Below are 13243 nucleotides of genomic sequence, written 5' to 3'. Positions count from 1 at the left end.
TGGTTACACAAATAGTAACTGTCAGAATTTGGGTTTAAACATCAATTTTTAGATTTCATATTTGATATCTACATTCATGACATATTGATAAGAGCGGTCCATATCAGAAGGATTTTGAAGAAAATCAAGCAAAAATATTTATTGGACATCTCCATGTTTAATATTGTGATGGGCACAATGATTAAAAAAATAAAATAATTATAAGCTATTGCCCTTACCCTTAAGGAGCCTGCAATCTAATTGAAAGAACAATGACAACATTAGGAAACAATTAGGAAAAAAATAAAAATGGCTAAGGTAGCTTGAAAGGTATCAAATGATACAAGGAGATGGTGAACCCACGCAAAGTGTGCATTTTTTCTTTTTTAGAAGTTTTATTGATCTGCTTTTTTATATTACAATCCTTTATAGATTACTCCTACATTAATATATGTAACAAAACTAAATAGTTAAGTACAGCTGATTTTATAGTGACCTCAGGCAACATTTTACCCCCACCCTCACCTTCCATTCATACACACCTTTTTCATTTTGAAAAACAAACAGAAATTTACTTTTTTCTCCTTCCTTTTGCCTGACTATGTATATTGTATATTATACATATTATCCATGAAATTTATAGAATTGCTTTGGCCTGTCTTGAGCAAGGAGCATTAAAGATTAGGTCTTTGGTTTCTTTTGGATATTGTGAAATATTTTAGGTGATTCTTGAGTTGAGAGAGACAGAGACAGAGGGAGGGAGGGCGGGGGGAGAGAGGCAAGGGATAAGAGATAGGAGAGGGAAGAGAGAGAAAAAGACAAAGACAGAAAATTCTTTTCTATATGATCAGTATGAACATTTTGTTCTTACTTTCTGAAGTCTATTTTCCTAAGACCTAGGATACATGTCTATGTCTAGTATTTCCTTCCTTAAAGGGCATTTAAAGACATTTCTGTTAACTTTAATACCTCTTCATTTATTAAAGAACAAACAGTTTGTCTTTTGTTAAACACAAAGCTATGATAGAATGCTTATTTTTGAAGATGTTTTAATCTAATGTTTTAGAATATTAAAATTGGATAAGTGGTAGGCAAATCTTTACATGGAAAAGTATAAAGTTTGTTTAGAAAGAAGGGAGATGAAAAAGAACTTCCCTTTTTGTATCACCTTTTGTAATTGTTATTCAGTCATTTTCAATTGTGTCCAATTCTTTTGAACTCCATTTGGTGTTTTCTTGGCAAAGATACTAAGGTGGTTTGTCATTTTCTTCTCCAGCTCATCTTACAGATGAGGAAACTGAGATACATGGTTAAATGATTTGCCCAGACTCATACAGTTAGTATGACCTCATTATCCTTCTAAAATAATTTAAGACCAATCTAAAATAGACATCTTTATGATAATAATCATAAAGCTCCCATCTATAGACTCACTTGTCACTTTGGTTATTTATAATGAATCATAGTCAAGGTGGTTTGAGAAGACAGGATGAAATAGAGGATTCATGCCTTCTTTAGGTTCATCAGCTAGTGTTTTTCCTGACCATTCTTCCCTTCTCCAAGCTCCTAGAGTTATTTATTTTTTTTACTTCCTTTAACACTGGCTTCCTTGCTGTTACATTTTATTTATTTATTTTTTCTTTCTTTCTTTCTTTTTTCTTTTTGATGATACCTTCCGCCCCCAAAAAAGTATTTTATTTTTCTAATTACATGTAAAAAAATGTCTCCTTTTTGTAAGATTTTGAATTCCAAATTTTTTCTCCTTCCTTCTCCAAGATATCAAGCAATCTGATATAGGTCAGCATGTACAATCATTTTAAACATATTTCCATATTAGTCATGTTCTTTAAAATAGTCAAAACAAAAGGGGAAAAAAAAACACAAGAAAAAGCAAACAAACAAACCAAAAAGGTGAAAATAATATGCTTCATATGAATAGTATTCCATCTTCACATTCTTCCTCTGGATGCAGATGGCATTTTACTTCCCAAGTCTAAAACTCCAGATATTTTCATTAGTTGACCTCCATGCATGGAGTTTTCCCCTTCATTCCTGCCTTCTAGCTTCTCTGGTTTCCTTCATGTCCCAGCTGAAATATTACAAGAAGTCTTTCCTAATTCTCCCTTAATTCTAGTGCCTTCAATTGTTCATAGTCCCAAAGTTCAATTGTTGTTGATTATTTTCATTTTATTTTTATATAGCTTGTTTGTACATAGTTATTTTCATTTGTCTCCCTGATTAGATTGTATGCTCTGTGAAGGTAGTGTCATTTTTGCTTTTCTTAGTATTTAAGTATATAATAAATGCTTGTTTACTTGACTCTCTGAAGAATGATTTTTTTTTGGTATGTCGTTCTGAGCCATCATACTTTTCTCATAAAGTAATGTGTGTAAAAATCTTGATAGATTTATGTTGAATTCTTGATAGGCTTGAGATGACGTTTGTGATTTTCACATATTTTGTTTTTGTTTTTTCTTCTAGGTGTTCTGTTGCATGTAATGGGAGATGCACTGGGATCTGTGGTTGTAGTAGTTACTGCTATCATATTCTATGTGCGTCCTCTGGAAGGAGATAAACCATGTAACTGGCAGTGCTATATTGATCCAAGCCTTACTATTATCATGGTCATCATTATTCTGTCATCTGCTTTTCCACTCATCAAGGAGACAGCATCCATCTTACTACAAATGGTTCCTAAAGGTATCGATTTGGAAGAATTGGGTAAGCTGAATTTACTTTTAATTTGTGGTGCCTTTATCAATGTAATTTTAGTGATACAGATAAATATATGAACTGAGCTTACAATTTTATTGAAATCTCAGATGAGGACATTCCCATTACTGTGCAGGTTGGCATCTAGACCATATTAATGTTAAATGACTTGCCCAGGGTCACATAGGTGTGAAGTAGCACATAAACCCAGGTCCTCCTGGCTTCAAGGTCAGCTCTCTATCCATTATGCCATATTTTTTCTTAATTTTAGTGACATAAATAATATATGTGATATTTCTGGGGAAAATTTTTATTTATATACTCTGAATTCCTCAGCACTCTGGGTTGTAGAAACTCAATCATGTGTTTGCATTCTAGTTATATGATCCTTATGTAAGACTTTACATTTCTTTTCTGTTCTGTGTTTCTATGAATTGTGAAAATGAGAAACTCAGGAGTCAACACTTGGACTTTTCACCCTTATGAGATAGGCCAAATGATTTCTTTTAATTTGCCATACCTTTTTTGTCAAGAACCTTTGCTGTTCTCAGTGATCTGAAAAGCATTTTTTGCTTCAGATACTGCAGGGTTGCTAGTTGAATTTTTAAGTATGGCAAAGGTTCTCAGTTTATTATAGCACATGAAAATAGTTGGATTAAAATTCAGATCATTCTTGGCCTCTTTTTGGATTGATCTGTATTTTTTTTTGCTTACCCTCGGGTTAAAAACTTTACCCATAAGTATTAGTTTTGACTTTGGTATAAATCTGAGTTTAAGATGTGTGTGTGTGTGTGTGTGTGTGTGTGTGTATCTATGTATATATAGTATATATGTTTGTGTATATTGCATTGTATATTAATATATATATATATATATATATATATATATATATATATATATATATATATATATTGCTAATTAAATGACTTAATGGAAATAATCCAAGTGTTGACAGGGGAAAATAATTATACCATTTTTCAAACTGTAAGTGCCCTAAGAAAATGAAATATATTCCATACAGTATAGGTTTTTAATTTAGTAAAATTTAAAATTATATCTTTTTTCAGTTGGCAAACATTTTAATTCACAAAGTATCTCTTCACTCTAATTTTGGTATTGAAAATATTGATAAGACAATCAGTGTTTTGTGAAATAATTCACAAAATGAATATACACTCAGGATATCTGATTTTTTTAAACAGACCTCAGACGGTCCCAATTCTACTTTTTCCACCACTACATCTCCACTGCTACTGTTCGTTTGTTTATGTTGTGCCCAATTCTTCATGATTCCATTAGGAGGTTTTTGTGGCAACTCATTTTACAGATAAGGAAATTGAGGCCAATAGGGTTAAGTGTGCCTTTTTTTTTTTTCTATAACCAAAAATTTCCCCAGTATCCTTCCCCTTCTTTCTCCCAGAAAGTCATTTCTTTATATATGTGTGTGTGTGTGTGTGTGTGTGTGTGTGTGTGTGTGTGTGTGTGTGTGTGTAAAATTAAAGAAAAAAGAAAGGGAAAAAATAAGCAAAATTAATTAATACATTTAAAAAAATCTGAAAATCTCTGCAGTGTACCCCAGTCATGGATGTTGTACCTCTGCAAATAGGTGGAATGGAAATGTCTTCTCATATTTTCTTTTAGAACCAGATTTGCTTGTGATTTTTCAGCATTCACTATTGTTTGTGGTTATTCTTTTCCTTTACGTTGTATATTGTTGAAACCTTCTACCCCACATGTTTTCCATGACCCCTATAACACAATGCCTTGGCTAACCATACAAACCAGAATTGGCTTGAGGCACCCGGGCATGTATTCTGCACTTAGGTGTGCACTTAGATGTTCCAGCAAGAGAAACAAGTCACAGTCATGCATCAAGTATGTGCCAAGAACCGGGCAAGCACTCCCTCCATTGGAAGAACTATTGCCGATGCATGTGACTTGGGGGAAACAGGGGACTGTTGGGGGGAAGATATAAGGGACAAGGGAAGAGGGAGAAGTAGAGACATCATGAGCTGTACCAAATAAAGCATGCTTGCTGCAACCTTCATTGGGTATGGACTGGGTAAGGAAAGGTACCACCTGGTTAGGAGTTGCCTAATTGTATATGTTGTTTTCTTGGCTTGTGCAGATTTATTATTGTTGTATTCATCAATGTGGTATAAAATGTGGAGCTGGTCTCCTAACCAACATTTCTTAAGCCCAAGATGGCACAATGGATAGAGTATTAGGTCTTCTAGCTGTGTGGCATTGGTCAAATCATTGGACCTTTATTTAAATGCTCAATTTCATCAACTATAAAATAGACAGAATAATAGTATCTACCTGTAAGGTTGTTGATGAGATATTTGTAAAAATACCTTCCAGAGTCATTGTACCTCCTCTTTTTTTTTTTTTTTTTTGTTAAGGCAATTGGGGTTAAGTGACTTGCCCAGGGTCACACAGCTAAGTGTCTAAGTGTTAAATGTCTGAGACCAGATTTGAACTCAGGTCCTCCTGACTTCAGGGCTGGTGCTCTATCCACTGTGCTACCTAGCTGCCCCTAGTACTTCCTCTTGTGATGATACTATTTAGTTATCTAACTCTTGTTCCTTAGGGGAAAGATTTTATTGTGAGCTAAAACTGCAGAGATCTAAAAGTCCTGTCTTATTCTCAGACTAGTAGTCAATCAAATACAGTATAGCTATGCTGCTAATCTTATGCATGGGCCCAACCTTACCCTGAGGTTGTGACAGTGATCCACCCTACCTTTGCCTAGACTGACCCCCATGCCTGAAATGTACTCCTGTACTACCTCTACCACAGTGAATCTCTGGTTTCCTGTAAGGCTTACCTTAAGTACTACCTTCCACAGGAAATCTATGCTTACTCCCTAGTTGCTGAGATCCTTCTAGAAATTATTTTGTATCTATACTATATATACTTTGTATTGGATTTTCTGTGAACTTACTATTTCCCTTCAATAGAATGTAAACCGCTTTGAGGACAAGGGCTATTTCATTTTTTTGCAGCTGCATTTCTAGCAATCAGCAGAGTGTCTGGCACGTAGTAGACATTTAATCAATGCTTTTTGAGTGAATGAATGATGAATTTTAGGAACTTACAATCTAGTTAGAAAAAAGAATGTGCATAAGAAATGACTAAATAACAGCATAAGGCAAGCTATCATGACATGCAAAAATTGGTGTTGGCATTGTTATGTTCTGTGGGAGTTCAGAGAAAAAAAGAATTCACTTTGAACACAATCAAGACATTGCCTTATATGAAGCCTTTCTTTAATGCTCACCCCTTCAAACTATTTTGTATTTATTCTTTGTATTCCACATATATTTATATATGCACTTGTCTTCCCACTGGAATGTAAGCTTCTTGTGTGTAGAAATAATTTTATTTATTATATCTATATCTATAATGTCTAATGCAAATGGCTAGAACATAGTAGGCACTTGTTAATTTTTTTTTTTTTTTAATAAGCAAGCTCCAGTGAAAGGAATATTAGACTTAGAGGCAAAAGAGAGAGACCTGGCTTTGGATTCAAATTTCAGTTGCAATGCCTAATGATTGTTTAATCCAGAGTTTCAGTTTCATTATCTATATAATGGGACAATAATACTTGTATAATATATTATTAGAATTATTATAAAGTGCTTTGAAAAATTTAAAATATTATGGAAATAAGGAGAGATTTGTTTAGAGCACAATTAATTTTCTTAGGATGAAGTCGTTTTAAAAATGTTTGGCATTTTGAAGATTCACAAATCCTTCCTACCCCACCATACCTATTCTATGCGGTGAATATTGTTGACCTGATGATGTGTTTACCTGAGCATCTCCTCTCTAGTTATTTTAGTTCAAACATTTATTTCCTGAGGTAAGAGTTTTCTTTCCTGGTGAGGGCTGATTTAAATCAAGATAAGTTATTTGAGATAGGAATATTTAAATGGGCTCCATGTATATTGTAGTTCTGTTGGATAGAACTATTGGTTAATAATTTTTTCTTTGATATCTTTATAAAATACTCACTTTTAATTCTGGTACTCATCTGTTCTTCTCTCTTCTAGTGGGCAAGCTGTCCAATGTACCCGGTGTTAGCAGCATACATGAAATGCACATCTGGGAACTTGTAAGTGGGAAGAACATTGCCACTCTCCACATCAAGTGCCAAAAGAGCAAAGATTACCAAGATGCAAATTTTAAAATGCGAGAAATTTTCCACAATGCAGGGATCCATAATGTAACCATCCAGCCAGAATATGTGGATCAGAAGGAATCCTTGGAGCAGGACTGGATGTTCCTCTGTAGCTCACCTTGCATCTCCAAAGCATGTGTGAATCATCTTTGTTGCCCTCTAGAGATGCAGTCCCTTACTCATATCAATGGTTGTGCAGAGCCCAATGGTTGTCCTCCAACTACAACATATAGAAGCGATGGCTTAAGTCGAAATGACACAGCTGCAATTATCATCGAAGCAGAATGTCATCGTGACAGTGGGCCAGATGCTAAACAGACACGAGAAGAGCTGATCTTTATCAATAGCACCCATTTTTAATTTGGTCTCAGCTTTGAAAGTCAACTGATTGAGAAAAGCAGCTTAACCACCAGTCAGCTCCTACTTATCCTTGTGGAACAGATTTCCTGAATGGTGACCAATAACCAAAATTAGTAATGCAATGTTAAAATAAGGGATGAAGTCCTTTTAAAAAATTTTGGCAATTTTAAGATTCACAAGTTCTTCCTACCCCACCCTACCTAAACTATACAGGTGAATATTGTTAACCTGTTGACCTATTCATATGTTTATATGAGCATCTTCCCTTTAGTCAAGAACATTAGTTTGAACATTTATTTCCTGAAGTAAATTGAAAAAGTGTAGAGACAATGTGAACTAGAGACTAATTCAATGTTTTTGGAGGCCTGACATTTGAATATTCTCTCCTTACCCTGACTCTTTTTTGAGAATCATTTTTGACTGGGTTCTTTTAGTCTATTTTGAGGTGAACTGATGGATAATATAAGCTTTTCTGTTGTGCTTTTCTGAATCATTAATAATGAATTTCACAGTAGTGTTCTATTCTGTCCTTCCATCTCTCTAACATCTTCTCTTTGATAGAGAATAAAATGGGGACTTAATAAGCTGGAAAAGACTCAGGAACAGTAGAAAGGATCATTGAGTTCAACAAAAGAAAAATTTTTTTTTTCTTTATAATATGTTTGCCTCAGAGGTGGAGAAAAAAAAAGTGATTTTTTTTTTAATGAAGACAACCACAGCTATAGGGTCAAAAAATATTGAGTAAAGTTTTTTTCACTTAACATTGCAGGAAAATAAAGTCATATTTGAGGCAGCATGCATTTCTTGTTTTCAACAGTCAATCCATTTGGAGCTGCTGTCATTTATTTCTTTGGTCAAGTCCTACCTGTTCATCTGAAGTGATTCCATTCCATAGTGCAGGGATCCATTCATACAGATCACATTACATATGTCTTGACTAGGAGAAGATGGATATTATCCAGATTTTAAAATATAAAACATTTTAGTTTTCATTCCTACTGAATAAATAAGTTACTTTGTAGTTTCATGCCCAGTTCAGATGATTGTTTTTCCTTTAATTACACATTTTCATATATTTATTTTAACTTCACATTTTAGCAATTTGATAGAAAAACTTTTATTAGAAGGGAAAATTCAGATTTATTAATTTCAATTTTGAATACATTCTGAGGGGTTTGAAATTTTCTTTTGTTTCTGAACCTCCAAAGCAATTGAAATAGACACACAATTAAAATAGGATTCCAATTTTATTATTGTTGAAGGCCACTCCAAGGTGTTAATTATTATTCAAATATCAGTATTTTTATGGGGTATAAAGATAAGGACAGTGTCTCACTAGAGTTTTAGGAATTAGATAGCCTTGCAGCTTCTCAGGACAAATGACAGGTTAGATGAAAGATGAAACTTGTTTAGGCAATTTAAATTTGAGTCCTCTTACTATGGTCAAAAAAATCTCCTGTAATGCAAAGTTGGTAAAGGTAATAGCTTTTCCAATTTAATATAAGGTATTTCCTATTCTCTTAGTGAATTTTAAAGGCAGGAACAATTACACTAGTGCAGATAAAATAATGGAATTGCTTATCCACGTCTTCTGTCATGAGAGAGATAAATTGAAAACTGTCTGAATGGGTTTTTATCCTCCAAAGAGTTTCTACCGTTTTGGTAGAGATGGCAATATGCACTTTATAGCTTTCAAAAAGTTTCTTTAGCAAAATTGAACTTTTAAAAAAATGTAAGGGCATGATACAAATGGACACAAACTAGGGAAACCATGTGAAGTTGATAATGCTAATATTTTGGACACATTCTATTACTTTAAGTATTATTCACAAGGGTGGCAAGCCTGCAACCAAAGAAATAACTGGGCTTTTCTTATTAATTTCAATAAGAATTTAACATTTCCAACAATCTGTCTACACTGATGTTTTATGTGAAAACTGTATTAATATATTGTATTTTGGCTTGCATCCAAATAGTTTTTAAAATTATATGTGTGCATATACATATACATGTGTTTATGTGTGTGTGTACATATATAAATTCTGTGGGAAACCTATTTTGAAATGTAAGAGAAAAACCTATATCCAAGATAGTTAAGTACATCTTAAGAAAATATCTCCCATTCTTACTACTAAAATTATCTAAACAATTTATTAACAAATATTAATGCACTGCTTCCATTCAGTTTGATATACATTTACTAATTGGTGATATCATCAAGAATGCTAAATAGTTGGACAACAATGAAATACATTCTTTTAAATTTCTGATTACATAGGTTTTTTTTCTGATGTAGTAAAACATTGCACTTATCATTTCTCTATTTGTCTGACTTTCCCCTTTTCCACTTTGTACCCCCTGCCTTTATATGTAGGAGAATTTTCCTCTAATCTTGATACTTCCCCATCCTAGTTCCATCTGCTAAACTATCCCTGTCAGCAGCAACAAAACACTTCCTTAAAGCCAGGCAAATATCACTCAGTTTGATTTTTTTCTTGTCTAGGGCAATAACTGAAAATGATTTTGTTTTTCAAAGGAAAATAATTTTCATAAACTCTCTAAGAATCTTTGATATGAGTTAGAGGTAAGCTGCTCTTATCATGCTGTTTGTCATATAATAAGAGTGTAGCATTATTTCATAACTTACATTTAGCCCTTAGCATAGTGCCTGACACATAGTAGGTGCTTATTAAAGTGCTCATGACTTGACTTAGAAAGTACAAAAAGCAAGAAAATCTGTAGAGTTAGGACCGATAATGAGGGATTATATGAGGCAAATTTTTTTAACATGACAATTTTTATGACAAGGAGACATTTACAAGTAGAATGGACTGCCTCAGAGTATATAAGCAGAAACTTAATAATCATGCATCAGACTTAACATAAGAAAAAATACCCTTTACATTGTTTTGGCACCAGTTCAAAAAAATATTGTCTGCTTTTATCTTCAAACTATATTTTTAGAATAAGAAGAGATTTAGCACTGCAAAGGTTTTTATGAAACCATCTAGTCCAATTCCCATCATCTAATAGTTGAGGAAACTGAGGAAGTTCTATGACCTCCTATGATCAAGATCACACAAGTTGTAGTTAATTATAGGCAAGATTTGAATGTTGGTAATCTGATTTAAGAGCTTTGGGAGTATTCTTGTACCTTGTGCTGCCTGTAGACAAAAGACAAGATCTCTAATGATAGGTGGCTCTTTATTAAATAAATGTTAGATACAGAATTAGTACCGCTATGCTTCACTTCTATCAAAGCAGTTTTATTACATCATCCTCTTTCCCATGTTATTAATAAAAGTGGCTATTCAAAAAGGAGAGAAATTATTTAGCAAATATATTAGGAAAGAGATGGCTTGTATTGCATCCAGTTCTAGAAAATGATCAATTCAAAATTAGGCAACTAGGTAAAAGCAACCTGACATAGTGGAAAGAAAGCTAGGTTTGTAACTTGGCATTGACCTTGGACAAATTGCATAATCTCTGGGACCTATTTTCCTTATCTATAAAATGGGAGGAAGATTAAAAGTATTTTACTGAATGATCCTGATGATATCTTCTGTCACAAAGTTTATATGTCTATATACTTACTATCATGTTTTCTTCCCCAATTAAAAATCTATTTCTTAATAAACCAAAAGACATAGGAATTAGGAAAATTTGTGGGGCTAAGACCAGTAAGGAGAAAATACATGAGGCAGATTTTGACCTAATATAAAAAAATTATGACAATTAGAGATGTTCACATGTAATGGGCTGTCTTATAATAGTGCCTCTGTCACTAGGAATGTTCAAATAGAAACTTGGTAATGTGTTGGAAATATCCATTGGAATTAAATGACAAAGTCCCTTCAATTCTGAGAATCTGATTTTATGAAATGAAGAGAATCTTTTTAAAAAAAATAATCATTGTTCTGGAGAATTTCATTTTCAAAAATTTTTTATTGTGAAGTAACTTTTTGGTTTTTATCATGCTCTTGTCTATTTTATTTAAGCACTGGAATAAATAAAAATCTAGAAGTTGACAAAATACACAGATCTATTTCATAGACATTAAGTGAAATAGAGATTGAAGAATTCAGCTAATTACCACAGTGCTTCAATAGCTTAAATTCAATATTATCCATCTGGCCAATTTAGTCCAACATCTAATAAAGACAGAAAAATAATAAATCTAATTGTCTATTTTTAAAAAGATATTGAAGAAATATCCAGTTTTGCTATCTTATAAAATAAAACAAAAAACTTCCTAGTCATTTATGTTTAACTTTATCCTTTTCCCCATTCTTATATTTTCAAATATATCTATATTATCTTCTGTAGGATCAATATTTCAACATTAATGTTTTACTTTATACCATCTTCATGATGTTTTTAAAGAAGGGAAAATTTCTTGGTTAGATTTTTTTTCCTCAGGCATGTGATCAGTTGATCCCTGCATATGTTATTCTGCAAATTTATAGTGCTTCTGTGCCTTCTCTCTAAGCTATTCAATGTATTTGTGGCTTTCAAGTAGGATAGGATGGAGGAACTACTGACAGACAAAACCATGGTCAAAGTGTAAACATTCCGTAGCATTTAAAAATTTGGATTATGCTAAAGTCTCATTAATGCAGGATATATATGTTTAGTGATTCTGATAGTTCAGGTATTTTATTCTGGTCCAGGAGATTTTATCCTCTTAGAGGAATCAGAAATGATTCCCAGAAATTGTTCCTGGGCTGTGATTTGTGATGGAAGCCACAGGGTGGGGAGTGGGGGGAGGAGGAAATCTTAGTGAAATTGTGAGCTTTTGTTACAGTATTGTGGAGTTTTGTTGCCTAAAAGTTTTCCTTGGTCCTCATGGACAGGTTTTTTTTCTTCCAAAACGTAACTGACATTAGGGAGAAGTCTTCTATAAATCTCTCCAATGCTAAGGTTTGATAACTTGTTATTAACCTGCATGTGAAATTCCCCAATAATTTATGTGCATTAATGTGTATTTTTTAAAGTGGAGGATGTTTAATGGTGCTACAATAAAAATGTATTTTTAAAAATAAAAACAGAACTAAGATGTGTTTGTGGATGCAAGCTTTTTGAGATGACTGAGTTGGTGCTATCCATGGTACTTACCATAGTAATCCAATTGCTCAGCTCCTCCTTAAGATTATCAATATTTTAGCATTGTTTTATATTCTTTCTTTCAAGCGCAGTTCATATATGTCCACACAAGCTCACATGCACATACACACACGAAGACATATCTATACACTACAGGGCATCTAGTCAAATACAAGAATTGAGAAGCTCTTTATTTTTTATTTTGTTTTGCTCATCATCAATCCCTCATGTTTTATAATGCTTCATAGCAATTTCAAAGCACTTTTGCAATGTGTTGAGATTTTATTTAGAAAGACCTGGGTCCTGATAAGCCTGAGTGTTTGAATATTCTTAGTTCTTTAATACTACCCTGTGAATTTTGTAGTTTACTGGTTGAGAAAGTACAGTATGTAGAGATCACCAAGAGTCAGTTTTCATCAAGAAATAAGAAATGCTGATTCAACTTCATTTTCCTTTTTGACAACCTGGTATATCATAAAAAGGCCAACACTGAAGTTAGGAAGACTTGACATGGATAAGTCTGAATGGGGAAGACTCAACTTCTCAGTGACCCAGGAAACACTTTGACTCTAAGCTACATACAGATGAGTTGTTTATGTTCTAGATGGAGAGAACTTCCAAACTGATGAAAAGGAGACAAGAGTTAGCTAAAGATGTAGAGTTAGGATCTTAGACACTATCTATTCTAACCTCTTCTTTTTATGAATGAGAAAGAAGACCCATAATGTCTTGGTCAAAAACTTAGTCAAAATCACAAGAAAGTAGAAGAGCCAGAATTCAAACTGAGGTCCAGTAGCATCATTTTCATTAAATATCTGGACCAAAATCAAACCAAAATAAATTAAAAAAAAACAAAACCAGATTGATATATCATGGGTTGCTGGATTTCAACAAAGGCTTTCA

At 33.3% G+C, this 13243-nt stretch overlaps 1 protein-coding gene across 2 annotated transcripts in view; it reads left to right on the top strand.

Moving 5' to 3' along the window:
* SLC30A10 (solute carrier family 30 member 10) overlaps nucleotides 1-12282 on the top strand; it is a 47957-nt gene extending 35675 nt beyond the window's left edge. For both annotated transcript variants that reach the window (XM_074309192.1, XM_074309191.1), the window contains exons 3-4: nucleotides 2461-2700; nucleotides 6750-12282. In XM_074309192.1, coding sequence (XP_074165293.1) covers nucleotides 2461-2700; nucleotides 6750-7237 — 728 coding nt within the window. In that variant the 3' untranslated portion in view covers nucleotides 7238-12282. The remainder of the gene's footprint in view (nucleotides 1-2460; nucleotides 2701-6749) is intronic.
* The last annotated feature ends 961 nt before the right edge of the window (nucleotides 12283-13243 follow it).

This window comes from Sminthopsis crassicaudata, chromosome 4, assembly GCF_048593235.1.
Source record: "Sminthopsis crassicaudata isolate SCR6 chromosome 4, ASM4859323v1, whole genome shotgun sequence".
NCBI lineage: Eukaryota > Metazoa > Chordata > Mammalia > Dasyuromorphia > Dasyuridae > Sminthopsis > Sminthopsis crassicaudata.
This window is presented reverse-complemented; position numbering and strand designations above follow the sequence as displayed.